Source organism: Hypomesus transpacificus, unplaced genomic scaffold (genome assembly GCF_021917145.1).
Source record: "Hypomesus transpacificus isolate Combined female unplaced genomic scaffold, fHypTra1 scaffold_30, whole genome shotgun sequence".
Classification (NCBI taxonomy): domain Eukaryota; kingdom Metazoa; phylum Chordata; class Actinopteri; order Osmeriformes; family Osmeridae; genus Hypomesus; species Hypomesus transpacificus.
Window position 1 is genome coordinate 2879453 of NW_025813826.1, and position 23565 is coordinate 2903017.

General features: G+C 45.0%; 1 protein-coding gene across 1 annotated transcript; it reads right to left on the reverse strand.

The window, feature by feature from the left end:
• loxl2b (lysyl oxidase-like 2b) lies at positions 1 to 23261 on the reverse strand. The gene is made up of 14 exons (XM_047015454.1): positions 23062 to 23261; positions 20870 to 21260; positions 20094 to 20269; positions 11974 to 12185; positions 8930 to 9146; positions 7608 to 7791; positions 5893 to 6044; positions 5032 to 5199; positions 2888 to 3053; positions 2179 to 2419; positions 1113 to 1228; positions 519 to 655; positions 257 to 368; positions 1 to 162 (listed from the first exon to the last, which is right to left on the reverse strand). Exons 2-14 carry the CDS (start codon positions 21216 to 21218, stop codon positions 92 to 94), a joined length of 2301 nt encoding a protein of 766 aa, XP_046871410.1. The 5' UTR covers positions 21219 to 21260; positions 23062 to 23261; the 3' UTR covers positions 1 to 91.
• Between the last annotated feature and the right edge of the window lie 304 nt (positions 23262 to 23565).

The window sequence follows — 23565 nt, forward strand, 5'->3', positions numbered from 1 at the left end:
TAGTGGTTGGGGGGTGCGTTTATCTTTGATCTCTTCGGGGGTGCTGCTGATGGCTGGTGGTTCATCTGATCTCGGTGGTCTTCAAGGTCATTTACCTGTGGACCACCTGGTTGTTTAGGAGGCCGGGGAACGTGTCCTCTGTCTCTGTGCTTAATGATCCACCTGGAAAGGAGGAGAGGAATAAGCCACAAAACACAGGCCCCATGTAGCCATGGATGGCACACACCACACACCAGCCTCTGGCATCGTGACCTACCGTTATGGCAACTGTACATCCATACACGATGACCGTCGTATCGACATCTGCATTTCATGACGTTGTTGGTGTAGTCCGACTCCGCCACCTCATAGTTGGGGTTGATAACCACCTGTTAGGGACAGCAAAAATATTTTGGGTCCTAACCAAACTCTCAAACACTAAGATAAACACATCAGAACTTCACAGAACACAGCAGGACAAAAACTGAAGAACTACAAATGTAGAAAAAGACGGATGTTAGGGAAACCAGGGAGGTGACCTGGAAGATGTAGTCCCCAGGCTTGATGTCTGTGATGTCGACCCACTGGCAGTCGATGTCATGTCTGTAAGTATCCCAGCATCCCACCGTGATCCCTTGCTCTCCGAAGTTGGCACACTCGTATCGCTTCTCGATACCTGGTTATAACCCATAGTAAAGCCGTTTGATCAACTGATGCTTGATACTCCATCATACATATTCAGTTACGTTTGAAGAGAAAATAAAGCGCTGTATTTAGTTCAAGTTATAATACACACTGAGAGGTACAATAAGTAAGATTTGTCAGTAAAAAATAAGGTTTTTCTTCCCCTATAAACATGTTGTGTAAGCTAATGAGCTTACATAACATGTAATAGTTTAGCAAGACAGGCAACTAGTGCCAGTTGAATGTCAAATCAATTCAGCAATCATGTTCCTGCCAATGGCCTTCGGCAAGGCAGCACTTTCTCCATGACTTATTTTGTGAAAAAAGTAAATCCAACTCGAGCTGGAGGAAAGCACGGAACTTCAGAAAAAAAGCGGGGGCGGTGTATCTGATATTTAAATGCATGTTATGTTACCTATTATAGCTTTGTAAATACAAGTTATTCTTACCCTCGTCGCACTCCGAGTCCTCCAGACAAAAACTGGCTTTGTGCCCCTCTGCCACTTTTGTGCCGTTGAGACTGAGCAGATCATAGTGAGTAAACACCTCCATGCTGTGGTAATGTCTGAAGAGCGACGAGTGACAGAGAAGAGAGAGAGAGAGACATTGAGACAGAGAGAGAGAGAGAGAGAGAGAGAGGGACAGAGAAAGAGAGAGACAGAGAGAGAGAGAGAGAGAGACAGAGAGAGAGAAAGAGAGAGAGAGAGAGAGAGAGAGAGAGAGAGAGAGAGAGAGAGAGAGAGAGAGAGAGAGAGAGAGAGACAGAGAGACAGAGAGAGAGAGAGAGAGAGAGAGAGAGAGAGAGAGAGAGAGAGAGAGAGAGAGAGAGAGAGAGAGAGAGAGAGAAAATAGACATTACAGCACATCTCCCAAAATAGTATATGTTCAGCCCTTCAAGGTGCAGTGCAAACCCGCAGGTCTCCTGGAGATGGGTCTGTATGATTGAGGGCTGGGCTAAATGCTGCCAGGGTTCGGCCCTGACGAGAACTGCTCACAGTTTGATGTGTGTTAAGCGGCTGAGTGTGCAAAGCTGCCAGCACAGCACCATTCGTCCAATGGTGCAACCACAAAAATCTAGGCCTTGTCTTCGCTCCAGTCTCCATGGTCAATTACAAGGCAGAGAACGTATGGAATGGAAAATTGCAGTGAAGAGGGATTCTTCTTGAAAGTTCAGAAAGTTCGTTCTTTCTGCTGACTCCAAGACAAAAGCCCTTTCCCTTCAGGGTAGAACTATGAGTGAAACTATTAGAACTCTGAGTTACAGTAGTTATGTAACTACGGAATAATATTGAAAATCAGGGGCGAATCTAGGTTCCCACTTTTGGGGAGGCTAAGCCCCTAGATAGGGCTCCAACCCCCCCCAAAATAGGGCTAGATACGCCCATGTTGAACATTGATATCCAGCGTCACAAGTCGAAACGCTCAGAGAAGAGGTTCATGGAAACAAGCTAACTGTTGTGTCTCGCCTTCCAAGCACCTCTACAACCAGTTAAAACCCCAGGAATCAGCGCTCACCTGTGGCAATCGTGCCACACCCAAGAGTGGCGCCCAGCCTTGGGTCTGAAGTCGGACTGGCCGTTGTTGTGGATCTGCGAGGAGAAGCGGAGGAGTCGGCGGTAGGAGTTGGCCGGCACCTCGGTGGAGGTGGTGGCCAGGCAGTTCTCCTCGTAGGCACACTGCAGCATGAACATGGGCCGGTCCTCCATGTAGGTAGTCTGTTCCACCACCTGGGGGTTCAGCACCAAGTCTGGGGCAGCTGGGGGATGGGAGGGGGGGGGCAGGAGGGGGCAGGAGGGAGAAAGGCTGTTATGGATGCTGTGTCGCCAAGAGATGAAAGGAGAGAGGTGAGGAAGGAGGAGAGGGGAAGGGGAGAGCGAGGGGAAGAGTGAATGGGGAGGGTCAGATGGAAGGGTGAGATGGAAGAGGGGAGGGTGAGAGGGAGGGTGAGGAGGGGAAGGGGAGAGGGGAGGGGTGAGAGGAGGGGAAGGGGAGAGGGGTGGGGGGAGAGTGAGTGGGGAGGGTCAGATGGAAGGGTGAGATGGAAGAGGGGAGGGTGAGAGGGAGGGTGAGATGGAAGAGGGGAGGGTGAGAGGGGAGGGTGAGAGGGGAAGGGAGAGAGGAGGGGAAGAGGGAGGGGGAGAGAGGAGGGGGAGAGGGGAGGGGGAGAGGGGAGGGGAGAGAGGAGGGTGAGAGGGGGAGGGGGAGAGGGGAGGGTGGGTCTTACTCTCAGAGCAGGAGACCCCGGCAGCGTTGCGGCCCCCTCCTTTGGGGCAGGTCAGGTGTGCTCCGTGGTGCAGACAGTGGGACAGGGACATCTCTGTACCAGAGCAGCGCACCCCCGTCATCACCACAGCATCAGCGCTCACCTCCCCTGACCAGTACCAAGTCTCCTGGAGAGACACAAAACAAACACACACACACACAGTTATACCTCCCGTGTTTCTTTCTAGGACAGCGTCAGTTTTACTGTAAGAAGATGAGTGAAAGAACAGTGTTGATGTGCCAGACTGTCGCAGAGGAGAAGCCAGACAGTTCACTGCACTGAACACAAGAGAGCGCACCCTGCTCATTAACACTATAACTTACCAAACCTACCAAAACCTTTTTTTAGTTTTTTTTTATGTAATATCTATTACATAACCTTTGCGTCTCAAACCATCCATCAAGCACACCACATCTGTAGTGTTTACTTTCTGTTTCCACTCAAGTCACAAGAACATGTATACCGGAAATACGAAAATAATCACAAAAATACTTTATACTAAATATTAGGTTTTGAGTCTTCTAATATTTTGCTATCCAGGACAGACAGCAGTTCGCTGTCACGGGGAGATGGTGAACTAGACAGCCTACAATAACACTAAATCCCTACATTACAATTTCCACTCTTTAACTCCCTTCTGCAAGTACGTCATTCCATTCCACAGTTAACAGACATTTTCCAAAGTCGTCAATGTGACCCCCCCCCCCCCCCCCCCCCCCCCACATGACTATTCCTGTTATCAAACAGCCCTTTAAACTCCCCTTAAAACTACAAATGCTTACTCCGTTTCTTGAGGAGCGTCTGTTCTGCTTAATGCCTCCCAGGTGTTGCTGTTTAGAAAGGGCCTGTAACTACCGGGGGGCGGGGGCAACACCCCTGGCAACCACACATACAGACACATACAGTATTTCATACCTCAAGTAGGTAATATTAGGGAAACTGCTGGTTTAGTTCTGTAAAAATACAAGAGGGATGTAAAAGACAAGGTTGGAGAAAAAGAAACCTGAGAAGTTTCTACTCTGAATGGGTTTGAACCAAAAAGGTTACGCAAAGTTGTGTGCAAGAACGGAAGCTTCTTTTCCTGAAATAGGCCAATTACTTCAACCCACACCAGAAGCTTCCATCCCATCTGACATCACTCCCCAAAGTTCATAGATCTCCTGTAGGAGAGTGAGACGTTGGCAGAAAGTCAAAATAAACATCAGAAAAACACATCATCTCTGAGGCACCTTCAATTAACACCAAAGCACAGACAGAGTTGCTTTGAACCAAAGCTCTGTCAGAGTGGCACTGAATCAATGCAGACAGCTAACACAGTCAATCGTGGCCCAAGTAGCACTTCCTAGCATCTGTAGCTCTCTCACTGAGACTGAAACCCTGAAGTGTTTGTTCCAATACCCAATCACCACTTCCAGTTTCACTCTATTCCCCACTCTGTACTTTGTATTCGCTCATAGAAACGTAAGCAATGTCACAGCGGTACATATTGCTCTCGTCCACGCCACAACCGCGCCCCAATCTTACCTCCATGTTTTCACAGCTGAGACTTCCCGTAATGCTACCAAACTCAGGTAGGAGGTTGCAACAAGCTTAAATGAAGGTACACCCAATAGGCTACATATGAAGTATACTTCAGTATTCAGAAGATTCACCCTTCTACAGCTGGGCAGAGATGAATGATGTGTTGAAATTGCACTTGATCCTCGAAGGGAGGGAAGAGAAACGAGGAAGAAGAGAGAGGCGAGGAAGAAGCCATGAAGACAGAAGTTGTCCCTTTGATCCTCGTTGTGTGAATTTGAAGATAGCCCTGCTTAGATCAAAAACATGAAAGACCCGTGGACGTAAAATATGTATTGTATACACGGGTAAAACGTGAACCGAGGATGGTCTTCTCTTTTTTTTGTCCAGAGTTCACACTCCTTTTAATGTTGGATTCTGAAAGAAGAGGGGTAGAGGGGAGAGAGGAGGAAGAAACTGGAAGAGGAACAGAAGAGGGCAGCGGGATGCCATCTTCCACTGAAGGGTGTTAGGGAATGGGCAAGCCGATGTACAGTGAGCAACGTCTGAAGCCCTCCCTCCCATCCCCACGGTCCGAGCCCCCTCACCTGGAAGGCGTTACTGGCGAAGCCCAGGCCCAGCTGGCGACACACCACCATGGCCTCCATGGTGCCCCAGCCCTCGCTGCAGACCGTGCCCCAAACCAGGGAGCCGTTCCTCTCCACCAGCACCTCCACGCGCCCCTCGAACGGGCTCCTCCCACCGCCCAGACGCAGCTGCAGGGAACAGGGACAGACGTGTTCAGACTGGTCTTCTGGAAACACTGTTCGAGTATGAATTGGAGACTGCAGCTGGAATACTGGCTGATTCAAAGATGAAGGTTTAAGAGAAAGTATGATTTCACATGATTTCTACATTGAGGCTTGTGAAGGGCAGAGAGAGTGACAGTATGCTTGAGAAGGTGGAGAAGGAGGTGAAGGTTTAGAAGGTAGAAGGTGGAGGAAAAGGAGGCGAGGGAGAGTGTGGTGCAGGAGATGAAGGCAGAGCATGAGAAGGAGAACGTGAAGAAGGAGAAGTTGGAGGAGGTAGAGGTGGAGAAGGAGGAGGTGGAGAAAGGAGAAGGAGTGCAAGGCGGAAAAGGCGGGTGGAAAAGGTGGAAAAGGAGAAGGAGGCGAATGACAAGGTGGAGAAGGAGGAGATGGTGAAGAAGAGGAAGAGGTAGGTGAAGGAGGTCTAGGTGAAAGTGGTGACGGAGATGGAGTCGGAGGAGAATGTGGAGAAAGGTGGAGGAGGAGAAAAAGTGTTGTATGGGACGAGAAAGCGGAAGAGGAAAAAGAGGCGCAGGCAGAGAGAAGGGGATGGTCGAGAAGGTAGGGAAAGTGGAGAAGGAGCTGAAGTTGGAGTAGGAGCAGAAGGTAAAAGAGGAGGAGAAAGAGTGGGCCAGGGGGAGAAAGTGTGAAGGTCCTCACCCTCTCCTGGAAGCCCATTGCGGGGACGTTACACCTGACTGCTGCGTCCTCTTCATGACTGCAGCCCAGAGACTCCTTGTTGAAGAAACACTCAGTGATGGACTTCTCAAAGCCCGAGCACACCACCTCGTTCATATGAACCGGGCCCATCCCTGAAGAACACACAAACAGACACACAGACAGACAGCAACACACACACACACACAAACACACATGCACACAAATACACACACAGTCACCCACACACATACACACACACGGTCACACATACCCACACACAGACAAGATACATGAATACTGAGACGTTATAGTAGTAAAGTCACAGAATATTTTGAATCCGTAACATTTATGAATTTTTTATTGAGGGCTGAATCAGCCACAGCTGTAAATATTCAAGATGGATAACAATGCATGCCAAGATGTGTCTGTTCCGTTTCAGCCCTGGATGAAGTCCTAATGCTTTATGGTTGTACTTCTCATCTCTCGATGAGACGAGCACTCCTTTTCCCGGAACACAAAGTTACAGGGACAGATCTCCCATTGATAGTAAATCAGGTCCAAATGTTTTTTTCTTCCCCAAAACGATGGTCCAGACTTCCTGCTTCATGCCTCTCCAATGTTCAAAGTGCCATGAGTGTGGAAAGTGTTTATTTTTCTCTCCAGCATAGAGCCATAGTAAGTTGTTACAGTTCAAACTGTTATAAGTGTACGTTATAGGGAGCCCCATTTTACAAGGCACCTCTTCCTTCAGAATGTCTCAGTAGAAGGGAGTTCTGTCGAACCCTCCAGTTATTTCCGCAAGGGGATCCATCACTGTTAACTTGCTTTAAAAGCCTCCCTGACAACCCCTTAATAACCTGCAGGTAAAGTTCTCCGCAAGGCTGTAAATCTTGTAGGAATGGAGGCTGTCACTGGGAGAACTGCTCAATAAAAAACATCCTCACAGGCTAAAACAAGCTTCGCAGAACATTAGTTATCCATTAGTTTTCCCTTCATTTTGGGGCATTATTGTTCATGTTTTTCTTCCAGTTCAGAGCAGAGGAGCATTTGAGCTATGAATTGACTCAGGACATTGTTTGAGTCTTGGTGACTCAAATGCTATGAAAGGGGAGAGCCAAGGCTAAGTTGACATGGTCTATCGGAATGTCCTAATATCTATGGCCAGCAGTTTGTTGAGTTCATGCTATCCAGGACAGAGCATCGGGCTGAGAAGACAAGGGAGATAGTATTACCTCCTAGGAGACCTCTGAGGGATTTACCTCCAGCAACATTTGGTGAGCAGATGTACTGCACATCCAAACAATGTGCTTTTGTCGTGCCATGTTTCTTTCTCCTCTAATTTGTTTTAAAAATCTTTAAAAAAAAATATTTTCACAAACATACAAACATCATATTCATCATCATATTTAATATCCCTTCAATAAGGGAAATGCTTGAGTTGCTACTCTGGATGATGTACGTCCTTTGATTGCTCTTCACTTACAAGACAGAACCATTTTTCCTTCCCTACAGAGCTTGTAATGAAGCAGTCACCGAAGTGCCTAAGGCCTTTGGGACTCTCTAGGTCATGACATTGCTTGCCTCGCACTGCCGAGGAATTCAGAACACTACTTTACACGTAGGTCTCAAACCGCAGTCTGCCGCCTTCAGCCCGTGAGTTGAAAAGACAACCTTGCAAACTGTCATATCGCTGTGTCGGGGGACAGGTGTCCTACCTTGCCCCAGCCGGCCACCAGACAGGGCCTCCTTGGCAGTCCCAAAGCCCAGCTCCCTACACACCACCGTGGCAGAGAGGAGGCTCCAGCTGTCGTCGCAGATCGTGCCCCACTCGCCGTTCTTCAGCACCTCCACCCGGCCCTCACCCACAATGGCCCCGCCACGGAGACGCACCAACGGTTGCTGCAGGAACGAAGAAGACAGATGCAGATGGATATAGAATACGAATACAAGGAGGATGCCTTCGTGGTCCATTAGACCAAATCCTATGTATCCAGTATTTAGCCGCCTCCTTTTTATCCAAGGCCACGTACAGAGGGGGGAATTAAACTCGCAAACTCTGCGTAGTTAGATGCTCTACCACAGAGCTATACATGAGCTGGAACAGCTGTATGTTTGATTCCAGCGAGACAAGGATCTGCTGGTTTAATATTCCATACCAGCTTTCCCTTTCCTGCCCACAGACCTAGCAGAAGACGGTGAGTGAGGTTCCAGACTAGGTGGCTCCATACTCACTTGGCAGTTAACTGCTACTCACCATAAAGGTTTGGGTAAATAGGAAGGGTTTCATTTTACAAGTGAGCACATTAGCAAAATCACTTCCATGACTAACTACAGGCAGATTATGCAGATTGGATTGCTTGCAGTACAAGTGGTGCTTTATGGACAACACAACAGAGTATGAGGGTTCCCACACTATGCTGGCACCACAGTGAAAGTTGTTTCCATTCACCAATTCAATGTTTTAGACTTCATAATCATAGGAAGAAGTCCGATTTTCCCCTTTGGGAAGTATGTTCTCATAAAACTGTCATAAATAGTTTTCTACTCGTGAAGGCATGAGGCATGTTTGGAGAGAATTTGTGATGTGGACGCCACCCTGGGTGACTAAACCCAAATCCCGACGCTGCCCTGTGGAACGTGACGAGGATCAGGCCGCAGCACTCTGGAGTTTCTACAGGATGAGATCATCGACATGACCGTCCGCAATCGTTCCCACAAGCTGTTTCCACTGGGCTGCCATCAACTCTCCCTCCCACTCCTCCAGCGATGAATCATACAACAACAAACACGCACTGCATCTATCTACATCTGGGCTGACAAACGTGCTGGGGACTGAACGCTAGTGGTACTTCAATTACATTTATTCCTAAAACATCTCTCGTGGATCTCAATGTTATATCAAAGCTTTGGAGTCTTCAATGTGTTCCCCAGATGTCCTCTAAACTCTTCTAACTCTTCGGGACCCCGTGCAGCCCGCCCTGGGACTCCTTCTTAAGACAGGCTTAGGAAGACGGTTCTGCGTGTCCATGGTTCCTACCTCCTGTCTGAAAGCCTTCCTGAAGCCTGTCATGGGGGTTGGGGCGAAGGCTCGGCCTGGGACACAGCTCACCACCACAGGCATGCTCCCTCCACACGTGCCGTTGGGCTTCTTCAGCTGGGCGTGGCCCAGCTTGCAGCTGGACAGGTGGGCCTCGTTCCCCGTGCAGTTCACCGAGAAGTCCCAGTAGTTGGGCTTCCTCCTGCGAGCGAACATCCTGTGAACAACACAAACGAAATCAGAGGCGGATAATGCTGCTAGCTACAGCTGTTGGTTGCATAGTACAGTATACAATACAGGGGATTCTGAACATATTCAAAGGCACAAATATAAGGTACACTGTGATATGGCAAAAGTTACAGCAGTTTTAATGCTGTAAAATTGCATTAACTGTAGCCAAGCCTCATTTAACGTCCATCTAACCAATTCAGTCTGTTTCTCGAAAACAACATTGCTGGCCACTTGAGGATACTGATGCCAACAATCAGTCAACATTTTTACATTTAGAAGCCTGTAGCTCTACTGACCGCTTTCTTTTTTCATTCAAACAGATACTGCACTATTTATTTGAACAACAAACTGGTAGCCAGTGTCAACAATGAGTCAACTACTTTCAATGTACAGTATATCCCAAATATATAATGAGACTTGAGATGAGAATTTCAGAATACAAAGCAAGCTGGCATGAGGTAATGTCAGGTAAGGTCGGTGAGGTAGCATGTTACAAATGTGTGCTCGCTTTCTTCAGGTCCACATGAGATAATTGCCGTCTTTCAGTCCCTGCAGGGGTGTTAATCTCTTCCTCTCCACTTTAATAACAACACTGCGTTCTCTGATGATCCTCATGCGAAGAACAGCATGTTCTGTCTTTGTAGCTGTAAGGAATACCAGACAGGGTTGGGTCCAAGCGCAGAGCGCAGATTTAATTAGAATGGTTGGACAGGCAATGATCGGTACACGGGTAGACAGGGCAATACAAGTGATCCAAAATGGAGAATATGAAAAGTAGCCAAGGTCAGGAACAGTACACTGATTTTAACAAGGCTCGGCCTGAACTACAAACAAGATAAAGACTTTGCACCGGACAATACACAAACAGAGACTTAAATACTAAAACCCTGAACGAGACACAGGTGCAGCCGATTGTCCTACTGTAATATTCTGGGGATGCCGAGCGCAGCAGCCAATTACCAGCTGCAGAAGGCTCTGGCGTTACAATAGCTCATATCTGATGTGTGTATGAAAGCAATTTAAACAGAAACGGGCAACCCTTTGCTTTTCATTTGGGACCAGGTTTAAGAATGTTGCTAGCTGGATGTTATCCAGTGGAAGCTATTGCAGTAGGACGAGTGGAGGTTTGACAGAGAGAGAGGAAAAGTAGAATCTTCACATTTGCAAACGTGCTGGTCTTACGTAAGTTACACCAAGCATGGAACATCCCCTTTTAAATCAAACACATGGCCCACAGAAGTGACATAGAGACATTTACATTTAGTAATTTAGCAGACGCTCTTATCCAGAGCAAGTAGGGTGACGTGCCTTGCCCAAGGACACAACGTTATTTGGCACGGCTGGGAATTGAACCGCCAACCTTCTGATTAACAGCCTGATTCCCTAACCGCTCAGCCATCTGACTACCTAGTCACCTGACTGACATGCCTGTATACAGACTTCAGAGTCTGACCTGAGTTTAAATTGCAGGGCACACAGAAGCCTCAGAGCAGAGAGGAAGCCAGAAGCCTCAGAACAGAGGAGCCGTGCCAAAGTCCAAAACCAGCCTTATAAAACAGAGCCTGCACACTTTACGGGGTTTCAAGTGAGTGCAGGCAGACACGTAGCTGGAAACTTAGGAGACTGACTCTTCTGTGGTTACCCGAGCAGAGGAAACCGACAGTCAACTCAAGGTTCATTTCAACTCTGGAGGAACTGCAAAGGGGTTTGCAGTGATTAATTAACCGCCGGCTGGCTAATTCAGCACAGGTTTCCACATGTAAATAAGATTGAGATCCCCTCCGCAGCCGGTATGCCATTACGACTACTGTGAGGAATGTGAATCGATCTTGGATATTATATACAAAGGAAGCGGCTTGAAGAAGGGGGCTGCTTGAATCTTAAGATAGTGTACTAACATAAGGCTGGCAGTGCAAAAGAGTTTTAGTGTTCCATACACTGCTGCAAATTCCAACCAAAAAAAAGGTAAAGATCTATGTTATCCTCAGATAAAAGATAAAATCCAAATGATCAAAGCCCTGGTGAACTGAAAATAACCTCTGGACTGTACTCATTGTGGGTATGTAACCAGCCACTTGGTTTCAATTTCATACAAATTTGGGAGTTGACAACCTTTAGTATGTTCAAGAGTCAATGAGGCTTCATGTATCTAATTCTCCACAGAATAAATCTGGGCTGAAATATGGTTTGGGCTTGTCTATCTCACCCAGGGAGGACTCACTAACTATGCGTGATGAATTGTTCTCTTTTCCTCAGGCTTAGTCCATGGCTTGATGGCGTGACTGAGCCAAACGAGACTCAATGTGATTTACATACACACATATAATCTTTACCAGAGTTACTATGACAAACACATTGGAGGTTCTTTCCAAGATTCTTTGGAACTGAGGAACCTCCAGTCAACGCAAAGTTTCAATTTCAAGCAAGCATAATACTGAAATTGAGAACTATCGGAGAAAAGCATTTCAACGTAAATGTACATGAGTGAGAAGAGGAAAAACAACCTCCCTTACGTGTTTGCAGTTTAATAGTTTGAGTATATGAAAGGTGTGAATATGACCTTCTTTATATTATTTATTTGTTCAATGTAAATTTCACTATTCATGTATGTATGATGTATTATGTATTTTAGTTAAGATCAGCCTGCCCAGGGACTACGGGTGAAAATGAGCTCTTGAGCTAAAACCTGGTACTATGCATCTCTCCTCTTGAGGTGAACGTTTCTTGTACGTTGTCCCTGTTTCTTTAAATAAAATAAATAAATAAACAAACAAATAGAATATTAGGACCATTTCCTTCCCTCCCATACTCACTTGTAGACTCTGGCGTTGTACTTCCTCTCCCCAGGGAAACCAAACATGCCACAGATGACTCTGCTGTTGAGCTGGGTCCAGTCGGCATCGCAGATCTGCTTCCATTTCCCCCCGTCCTTCACCTCCACGTAGCCCTCCGTCACGGGCACGCGCTTCCGGTAGGATGACAGAATGGCACGGATACGCACGTCCTCCACCTGGATGTTCATACTCTGTCCAGGAACACACGCATTCCTGTTAGACTGTTTGACTGTGGGCCAAGAGATGACAGGGTCAAATCCCGCTTCAAATCGGGTTTTGCGACTAATACTGTAAATATAAATACATGAACACATTCGGCGCCGTGTTGAGCTGCACTAAGCCATGGAGCCATGGTTATCGCAAAATAAATATGCACACGTTTAGCACCAACGGGCACTGTCTAAAGACAGCAATCTCTGTCTGTGTGTGAGTCTGTGGCTCAATGAACATGCGAACCGGGCACTATATGAAATGTCATGGTGGACAGTTGTAAATTCTGGTTACAGATTCTTAATGTCAGCAAAAAATACCTACCCACATTCACACATTCCCCCACACACACGCGCACACACACACATACACACACACAACACACACTACTCTCCCAAACCCCCTTTCACTCCAACCCTGAAGGAGATACTTTGTGTGCATTTGCTGGTAAAACTTCTAAAACTACTCAAAAACTTTTACAACCCATCACCTTTTTCATCCCAACAGCACAGCCATCTGTGCCACAACTGCCTGGTTGTTGAACAGCAAGCATAAAAGGGTGACCATGGCAACAAAGACAACATGTTTTACTACAGTGGGTGTCCCATGGAAAAGTTCTGGTAGGAAGGAAAAACTGCAAAGGTAACACTTAAGAAAGGTCCATAGGTGCTGTACTTCCTTTGTGGAGGGGGGGGGGGGGGAATCTGTGCAGATATCTTAGGGTATATTTCCTGATCTTATCTCTTCTCCAAACCTGACCAATCAAGATGAGATCAATACTATATTGAATCACACCCTCTTTTGTTGGTCAGTGTCCATGAAGAGTTAGAAAACTTCTGCTGTGATTCTTCCGGGGATTTCAATAAACAGCTTCTCTCTCGGTAGAACAACCCTACATTCCTGTGCTTCGTGACAGACCCAGGCATGACTGGAGAGGGACTGACTGGCTGTTGGACTGGAGGTGGAGGGGTGGGTGAGCTATGCTCAGCAGATGGACTGGGTAAGAAGTGTAGTAATTGACTTTAGTCTATGTCGGAAGTAAAAGCACAACACCCCAGCCAATAAAAAAAATATATTCTCCTAAAATGGCAAAAGGAACGGACAGATCACAGCACAGCAACCAAAAAGAGTGTCCTTGACTATGATTCCCCATGGACAACCACTGAAACCAGTTGATCTGAGAAGGGATTCTGAATATTTAAGATAAAAAAGGATGTGTGTGTTAGAATTACAGGGCATGAAAATGAATGTGAATGTGCTGACTGATAGCAGACATACACTTAGAATCAAAGAAGTCTCAAAAACTGTAAGGTGTGTCATGTTTGATGACATTGTTGAAAAACAATAATCCACAGCAGATCTTTCTAAATACTTGCTTGAAGTTATAACACTTTACTGAATACTTGTTCGCACAACTTAATAACTGGCCACAGCTGACAACATTAACTTAAACCTCAATTAAACATTTCAGATGACAGTTAACCAATACTCACCACTGGATATAAAGATCAACTCGCTTGTACTCGCTGTGAAATATTTTACTGTTGATTGTTCTTCTACAGGTACAGTCTTGCACTTTTTGGGGTTCACGTTGTTTTAATTTGTAACTTGTATAACTGCATGCTCTTATGGGTCTTCCCTTTGGCACTTGTTTAGTTTTTCACAATGTATGCTTCATGTTTAGACTGCTTGCAATGTTTGGGACTACCTCGTTGTTAAGATCAGTGACCTATGCTCTTTTGTAAAGCTCTCTCTTGGAAGTCGCTTTGGATAAAAACGTCTGCTAAATGCATAAATGTAAATGTAAATGTAAACTCAAGAATCTCCCATAACAAACCCACTAAATGCCTTAACGTTTCAATTACAGTGATAATACATGTTTGTGTATGACTATCTTTTCCTTACAGGCAGACTGAGTACAAGACAAACAATACTACTGCCAAAAACCTTCCAGAGTGTTTATGAGTAGAGTTCAATGAGTCTTTCCCCTCCACTTGCAGAAGCCAGACACCAAAATATTGAGGATTTTTCCCATCATTTGTTTGTATGTGCATCATGATAGCTAGAAGTTGTTCCACTGCTTGTCGCACTCCTGCCCTCCCTCTCAGCTACAGGTTTGTAACTCCTCCAGCGTTTCTTTCCTGTTTGGTGTTTTCATCTCAGGAATACACAGGCCTTTTGAGGTTTGTTGGAATATGACGGTTGGAGCAGAAAACCAGAAACACGGAGAGATTTGTCTAACCCATGTGGCTTGTTTGGTGTGCACCCTGGGGAGGGTGGGGGCGGTGGCGGGGGGACGGGGGAAACGGCCTAAGTAGGTGGCGGAGGAGGAGGGAAGGCCTGGGGAGGGGGCAGTGGGAGGGACTGCGCAGGGGGTGGAGGCGGGGTAGTTAGACTTGGGAGGGGGCGGAGCGGAGAGGGGGGTCTTGGCTGCCCGGGAGGAAGGTAGAAGCAGACGGAAAAGTCATTAGTGGGATGATGATGCTTCGCTCTGGAAAGGTTGAGTGAGGGAGAAATCAAGCCCCCACTGTCTCGACTGAGACACTGAGGCCTCCCCGACAGGATTCATTGGTACCGTGGTAAACCCATTGCTTCCTATGGAGGACACCGTGGAACAGCCCTGCAGTCATGGTTAATCAGCTGTGTAGCTACCGTCATAATATGGTGCGCTTTACTCCAAACTGCAGACGATGAGATCATTTGCGTCGTAGTGAAAGCAGCCTTGAAACTCTCAGTCTTGAATTGGAGTGTGGTGCAGTGCTTTTGGTACTTCCAACTTCCATTCGAAATACCCAACCAAAGAGGATGGACTCCCAACGTAGTTTTCTTTTAACTCATTTGTTGATCTCGTCTAGAAGAGCTTCACCTATATCTTCTCCCTGATACTAGAACCATGAATGTAGTTATAGTGAACAATGGTGTATTCAATGTATTCTGACTCTTGTAAACTCTTGGTACACAGCAATGTTCACTGGGCTTATTAGAAGCAGATGAGGATTTTGTTTTCAATGTGTTAACTTGGACTCAAACGAGACTGAGTATCCTTCTCAACAGTACAGGGTAAAATGTATATTTGAACAAGATATCCCTGCTATAGCCTTAGCCTGTCATTTTCTAGTGTCTTGTCATTATGATTTAAAGCTAACTAATTCATACAGACCTCAACAGAATCATTAAAGAAGATCCATCTAATTATTTCTTTGTTTTATGCCACAAGGTTTCACAACTGCTGTTTTATGCTGTGTAAAAAACGGTCTCATAACAAACTAGAGGTTGTGTGTATGTGTGTGTGTTCACCTCTGAGACTGCGGCCGATTTCATAATCTCAGGCCAACGGGTGAACTCAAATCTCATCCAGACCACAAACCTATCATGTGTCTTAGCCTGCAAAACAAAGCCTGCAACATGGTTCCAATATAAAAATGGAACAGCATTCTGGCCAGAAATGATCCTGACACCTGGGAAAAGAGTGACACACTGCAAATACGTTTTCTAATACATTGGTTTGTGAGTAGTTACTTTGTGCTGTACATTTTGGGGGGAAAATTGTTGACATCTTTGTTCCCTGGTTACCACGCCTTGTGCTTCAAGAACATGTGTTCTGGTCCTGACCAGCCTCGTTTGGCTGCTGTTTATCCTGCAAGCCCACAACACAAATTGATGATTATCTCTTTCCTGAAATTGTGTTTATAGTGAGGCAGAGCTTGACAAGAGTTCAGTGTCACTGTGTTACTTGCCGTAGCTCCTTGAAAAGAAATAAAGACAACCTTATTCGACAAATTCTAAACAGATGTCAACTACACAAGTTGCTACACTTGAGGTAGCTCAAAGCAAAATTATACAATTGTTTCTTGTACAGCTCTTCTATCTCAATAGCAAGCCATGTAGGAGCAAGTCTGTGTGAATTCAGTTGGGAAGACTGTGCCCTGGGGAGTGAACTGCTGCTTCGCCTCTTCGCCTCACAATCTATCAGTTGTGTGAGAAGTTAATGAAATAGAGAGTCTGACCCAGGGTGGGTGAAAAATGTATGTACAAATTCAACACCAGTAACCACGTTTGCTTCATTTATTTGATGGCTAAAATGTATGCTCTAGTATGGTCATTTTTGGTGTTTTGACCATTTGCGCTGGGACGCAAAAATATATATAATTTTATGTTGTTAGATTTACCACTTTCTTTTATTCTCCAACCATATGCGACCCAAAATACCGGCACCTTCACATTTGTGAACTACGTTAAGATGAAACTGCCCCTACATCGCAATACCCAAACTACATACTATTTAGGATGCCAGAAACATATTTAGTATGTCCTATGGCTCTGACCATGTCCTATTCCGATGATCTGCTCAGTGAAATATGTATCACACTGACAGAACTATCGTTCATTACAAAGTAACAACAGCAGAGCTATGGTTGCCATCCAACAGTATGCACGTCTCTGGTCAGCTCTGCGGTAAAGAATGTGGCGCCAATAATCTTTTCCACAATATCGACATTTTGAACAAACTATTATGAGTGTATGAGCAAAAGGGTCGAGGGTCAAGACGCAATGTTATGATGTTATGGATGTGTAGGGACCTACCAGGGAGGAGGTATAGGGACCTACCAGGGTGGTAAACATGAGAGAAAGTTGAAGAGAGTGTACAGAGAGATAAGGGAGTGGGACAGATAGAGAGAAAGACCTACAATAGCTCACCTTTTACCTGTCAAGGCATGACATTTGTGAGAGAGATAATGGAGATATATCTGAGAAATGTCAGAGAAGAACAAAGTTTCCTCTGAGGCTTTTAAGTTGTACTATGTGCCCTGTTTCCTAATAAAGCAGTGTTCTATCTTGTTTATCCATTCAAAATACTAATATAAATCCTGCTTCATGGCTAATATGGATTCAAATGTTAATTCCAGTATGGATTTTCCACAACCCAAATTCAACTTCAGCCCAAAGAGTGTTTCTTTTGATGAAATGTTGACAGGCATACATCTGAGAAAGTTATTCACAAAACTTCAAAGCATCAGTGCACATGAACGTGAATACAGATCCTGCATTGATGCACACGTGAGAAGGCTGACCTGTACGTGTTGCCAGAAAACATTTCATAAACACTGAGGAATTTTCCATGTTGAGTTTGGTTTAAAGTGGAATGTAATGAATGTGCTTGACCACTAGTCAGACCTCTACAAAAAATATAGAAATTCACTTTTGGGCTCTCTCTAGTTAGCCTGCCTTTACCAACAAGCTAAAAGGTTATAGGAGGACACGCTCACTCTCAGCCAATGACAGCATAGTAAGAAAACATATTGCCCAAGGCTCAGACATGCCTTATATAAGATATGACTGGAGACAGCTTGTTGTCTTTCTCTCCTGTTGACTGTCCAGCTGAGTGAGCTGGAAACCATACAAACCCATAAACTCCACTGACCACAAAGAAACAACTTGTTCAGTTCAAACACAAAGAAGGATTATGTTCCAGTTATATTCAACCTGTATTTAACCCTCATGTTACCAGTTATATTTAACCCTCATATCACTCTCATAGCGCTAATCCAATTTAGATTAGAAATCTGGGAGGTGTGTACAAAACATGTCTTAAAAATACAATATCTCCATTTTAGTTGCCAAGAGGACAAAGACATTCCCATCCCAGAGGAATGTGTTCAAAATAGCCTCCGAAACCAAAGGTCGATGACACGTGAGTGCAAGCTTCGAGTCGCACCTCTCTCTTAACTCACAACTATAACATTTGGGTTGACTGGCCAGGTATAGTTCTAAAGTCATCGCCACGTGTACGTACCAAACTGTGAAAGGGCAAGAGGGGCTCTAAAAATGGAGCCGATGTTGAATGACCTAATCCCCTACCCCTCATTGAGTACCCAGGTGCTGTCCTTGTTGTCCTCCACAGAAACCACACCAGTCTGTCGTCATACCCACCCCCCCCCCCCCCTCCCCACCCCCCACAACCGCCAAGATCTGCCACGGTGACTAACCCCTGTACCACTTCCAGATGATAAAGCGGGGTCTGCAGTAAAGGGCTGCGTGTGTGCACGTGTGTGTGTGTGCACACGTGTCTGGCTGTGTTTTACAGTACTTCAGTGGAGCCCACATGTCCCCTGTTAGAAGATGGAAAAGTTGAGTTTTTCTCAGTAAGTGTCCCAGCTGGAGACACGAGAGAAGCTGCCTCCAGACGTCTAGACCTCTCCGGCTCTCTGGAGGACTGGAATCTCCACCTTTTGTCTTTTTCTAACCTCACGAGAGGAAGTGGGATGGAGGCATCATTTCCATTGCCCATTGCACATAATTAGCTGCCATTTGGATACTAGATCCACACACTGAGTACTTTCTAAGGTATATTCTGAGAACAATGGGTGAAGTTTTAGTACACGTTCAGCTAGGCTAGGATATATTAACCAAAGTCACCCTGATCCAAGGAGTCAAAAGCCGTCAACCTCTTATCAGCTTTTAACTTTGCCGTGACATGTTTTGAGAGGCCTTTGGAAAACGTACTATTTCATCTGAGCAAAACCTCTCCTAGAAAGCCCTGTTCAACAGCTCCCTCATAGCACTGGAATGTGGACATGAGGTCTGCAGAGAGCAGTAAGATAACATGCTGCCTGTGGTGGCTGCTGCCCCCAGGCTGATTGGATGGCCCACTATGTGGTGCTCACTGAAGCCTTGAAGAACCCAGCAACGGGAACTGAGATATGAGTGTGAAGCCTCACAGCTCCCAGTTAGCCTCACTCTCACTGGCAGACTTCAACTGCAGGCTATTTGGACATTTTGTGTGGTTGGACACACAAGTTGTTCAGAACACAGTGCCTGGAGGGGTACACTGGCAGTCTTTAAACAGCTGCTTCTAATACAAATACATGTTTTCATTATAATCTCTAATGAAGATAAGAAACGGTAGTATAATTATGAGCAGTGTTGGGGGAAGTTACTCAAAAAAATTACATATTAGTTATTACTTATTGTTCACTAAGAGTAGTGTGATTAAGTTACATTATTGCTTTCTGTACAAAGTAATATTATTACTTATTACATTACTTTTACTCAGTGTGGGAATTACGGGGGGGGTTTGAAACCCCTAATTAAGACTTGGACCCCCCTAAAAGAGGTCAAAACAACAGGTCTGGGGGTCGATAAATTTATATATCGTTCTTACCTGTAATCGTAAATATTACTTAACGCCCTGGAGAAGAAGTTGACCCCCCGATTGTCATTGTATAATTTGCACTCTGCTTTTACTATTACTTTTAGTAGCGAGTTGTTGAAACGGCTCGCCATCTGTCTTATGGTTTAAAGTGGATTTTTCGCTAACTTCCAGCTTCGTTTCTCTGTGGACACTTTCGAGAAGTTTGAAGTGAAGTTTGAATATTTCCATGCCGAAAACGTAACACGTTCTGCGGCCATGATTGCTGTTGTGTTTGCCTGCAGCGTGACTCAAAGGCAAACATTAGGCTACTGGAAGGGTCGTTTGGGCAATCTGTATTTATAAGTCTATTTAAGTCCTTTGTTGAATTCATGCAGTAACTTGGACAAGTAACGCAAGTTACTTAAATAAGTAACTGTAATAATATTACTCAATGTCAAAAAGTAACGAGTTTTATTACGTTGTTACTCAGTTAAGTAATAATATTATGTAACGTGTTATACTAGCTACATATTGCGTTACCCCCAACACTGATTATGAGACTACGAGAATGATTGTTAATGGAATGTCAATATGCCTGCATAACGCATAATAGAGACTGCTGGGCTTATCTAGTGAGGTGTTTACAATAAATGCTTCAACTTTCTTTAAAGTCAAAATATCAGTTGACAATCACAACTAACAGAAATCCCAACTCAAAAGCAAGGGTGTACCGTTAAAAGAGGGGAATCAAGTTTACCTCCACATTGTTAGTCAAGGTGTTGATGAACTTAAATCCCGGAATCCTTTTGTCACTGCAGACCACGCCCACATCCTCTGTGTGCTTGCAGTCGGATACTCCTATCCCATTGGATGAACAGAGTGCCAGGGTCTTCTCTTTCCCAGAGCAGTGGACATTGTCAAACCAAATGCGCCCTGGAACAAAGAGAAGTTCTCAGCACAACGTGGAAACATCTGAACATCTGAACTCTCAGGTGGGAGAAGTCCCCACCTGAGACATGCAGACAATCACAAGTCCTGGAAGACTGAGGACTCAGAGGATTAGCAGGTGGCACAATAAACCTTAACTACAACCCCACACACAACTAATCCTAACCACTATAACCCCATCCATAACCCACCTTAACTACTATAACCCCAATTAACACTCCCCACTTAAACCCCACCCTTACTGACCCTGACCACAACAAACCCATCCCCAACGAACCATAACCACTCCACCCACAACTGACCCTGACCACGACATCTCTCCTGCATCTGAATACTCTACAACTACTTCTTCTGAACAACTTGTTGAGGGGAATGAGTCGGAGCTTAGATAATTCATCTTAAACACCTTGTCAGTCATTGCAAAATTGCACCTGCGGAATATAAATCGTAACAATGTCCAGATCATAAATGATAATAAACTCCAAACATTTTAAAGATTTTGAATTAGGCTGAGGGAACAAGTCAGCCAAATTACTATATGGCACATATATTATGAATTGTGATTTAATAGACAATCCATCTTACCCTCTCCTTTTCCATATTTGGAGGATGGGGACCAGGAAATGGCTTCCAGGTAACCCATCTCTCGACACACCACCTGGGCAGCGTGGATGGAGAAGTCGTCATCACAGACCGTGCCCCACTCGCCATTGTAAAACACCTCCACGCGTCCCTCGTTGTGCTTGCGTTTGTCCCCTGACAGACGGAGCTGGATCCTGGGCGTGTCAGGTGGCAGCTCTGGGGCAGAGTACAGCTCCTGCTCCGGGTCTGGGTAGCCGAGCGGGTAGCCAAGGTGCTCATACTGGCCGAGGCAGGGAGCTAGCAGGCCAAGTAGAGTGGCTAGGCAGCAGGATAGCGACCAGGAGGTTTGCATGATGGGGCAGCTTAGAGGACAGCTGGCAGTGGGTTGTATCTCCTGGAGAGCACACATCAGGAAGAGAGAAGTCTACTTATTAAAATTCCTCTGCTACTTGCAGGGTTACTTCTTCAGGGTTTTTATGGGAATTTTATTTTTTTTTGTTAGGTTTATGAAGTCCAAAACCATTAGACAGCGTTTCTGAACAAATTGTCTTTACAGACTATTTGTTTACTGGAATAACAAACTTCTAAAGTTACACAAAACCCTGATTTCAAGGGGTCATAAGCACACTTTAGTTGTTTATGGGTACAGTTTAATGACACATTTATTTAGCAAAATAATGTCTATCTCAGTCACCTCTGCTCCAACATGTCCCTTAGAACCTTTAGAATGTTCACGCTGCAATTTGAACATATCTCTGATCCTCACTACCCACAAGAAAAAGTGGTGATTATATTATTTCTTTTTACAATATGAACATAGCCTGACGTGCACTGAGCAGCTTCAATCAGATGGTATGTGTCCTTCTACGGTATAGCAGTACTTCTCTAGATTCACTGGAGCGTGTATTAGTAGCCTGTTCTGGCTTTCATATCAGCCACATGAGAACATTGAGTCGGTGGAGAGGATGACTCTCCGTCTCCCCTGCATCTCCTCGCTCCTCATTGAGAACGTGGCAGCGGTCGTTGCACAAGTTACAAAACACACATTACAAAACCGAGAGCAAGAGCTGGGACTCAGTCCAGAGGCTTAGGATTTTCAAACACAGCTAGAGGGCCCAGTCAAACCTCACCACTGATTAAATCTATAAACTGCAGAAGATGTGAAAATCATGCATTGTACCAAGGTCAAGAACGTGTCAATTAATCTAGCCAAATATTGTCTGCTGGCTGGCATTTTAGACATGCTTGCACCCAGACTAGATTGAGAGGGCAGCTGGGCATGTGATCCCCACAGTAAGCTGTTGTTCAGTGTCACAGATGTTTTTCGTTTTCCTTGAGGTACGGAGACAAGTCAAAGATCATCCCCATGACCTGGGAAGTGCCTCCTAGCAACAGTCTATCAACAAAGGGATGTATCCAGGAAACTCTAACACCTTTGGGTCTAAGCGAAAACCAATTTGGTCAGAGGAACTCACAGTTGAGATATATTTTCCCCATTTTAACCATTTATGCAACCAAACAGATATAGACCTATCCTGCTATAAAGGGAATTTACCACAACCACAAAAGTGCTCATACAGGTTTGAGAATGATGTCAATCAGGCCTTTTGATAATGGTGATTTGTAAAACATTTGCTTAGATTTTAGGGTTCAAGAATGGTTGCCAAGCGGGTCTTAACCATAATTTTAAATGACCCTTCCATCTTGAAGGGACCATGGTGAAAAATAATGCAGGATCAGTGGATCAGGTTCAAAGGTCAAAATGTCTGGTCAGATTTCTAACTAACTACCCTTTGAATCTGCTTGTATCTTCATCTTATTGATTAATAAAAAATTACACAAAAATGTAATACACCACGTTAACTTAGGCCATGTAATAGGCTGTACCTTTGTAGCGGACCAGCAATATGGTGAGACAAAGACAGTATTTCGTTTTATCTTACAGTCAATAAGTAGGTTTTTAAAAGTAACACGAAAACACTCCCTTAAACCGTACCATCAGGAATATCCCGAAAGGATGTGACTGGTGTGGTTTTCTTAATAAAAGCCATAATCTCCATGATGCTCATAAAACCTTAAAACTTATTGAAAAAAATGTTTTACTGACCTGAAGTTAGCTGATACGATCACTTTCTTAGAACACAATTCTATATATATATTGTTATCGCAGTGATTCCCTTGTTGTTTTAACTTGCCTTGATAAGTTTTTCCCTCTTCAAAATCGTCCTGAAATTCTGTGGATCCTAGTTTGAAAATGCACGATGTGACAATAGATGACGCTTGTAAATTCGCTTTTCCACGAAAGTCCCCACAGATAGTAGAGCGCCTGTTAAAGAGGCTCCTCGGTTTAACTTTCACTAACCCTCCAATTTCAATGCCGCTTCCGACAAAGTTACGCCTCATGGTCATGCCCCTTCACGCCCACTGCTGCAATGACATCACAGGTGGACGGAGGACCATCGAAATTAATTCCAAGGAGCAATGTGATCATATAGCGTCGTTATCCTTATATCTCGGGTACCGTACGTGTTTATACTGCGGTTCTGAACCGACCTAGCCAATTTCTTTATGTTGGTATTTTAGATGACAAAGACGTCTGAGAATTGTTTAATTGTAGGATACTGTGCGTGCATGATCTGTAGATCAATCCGATAAACCACCCGATTGTTGTGTGTTGATGACTGACTGAGTTCAATCTA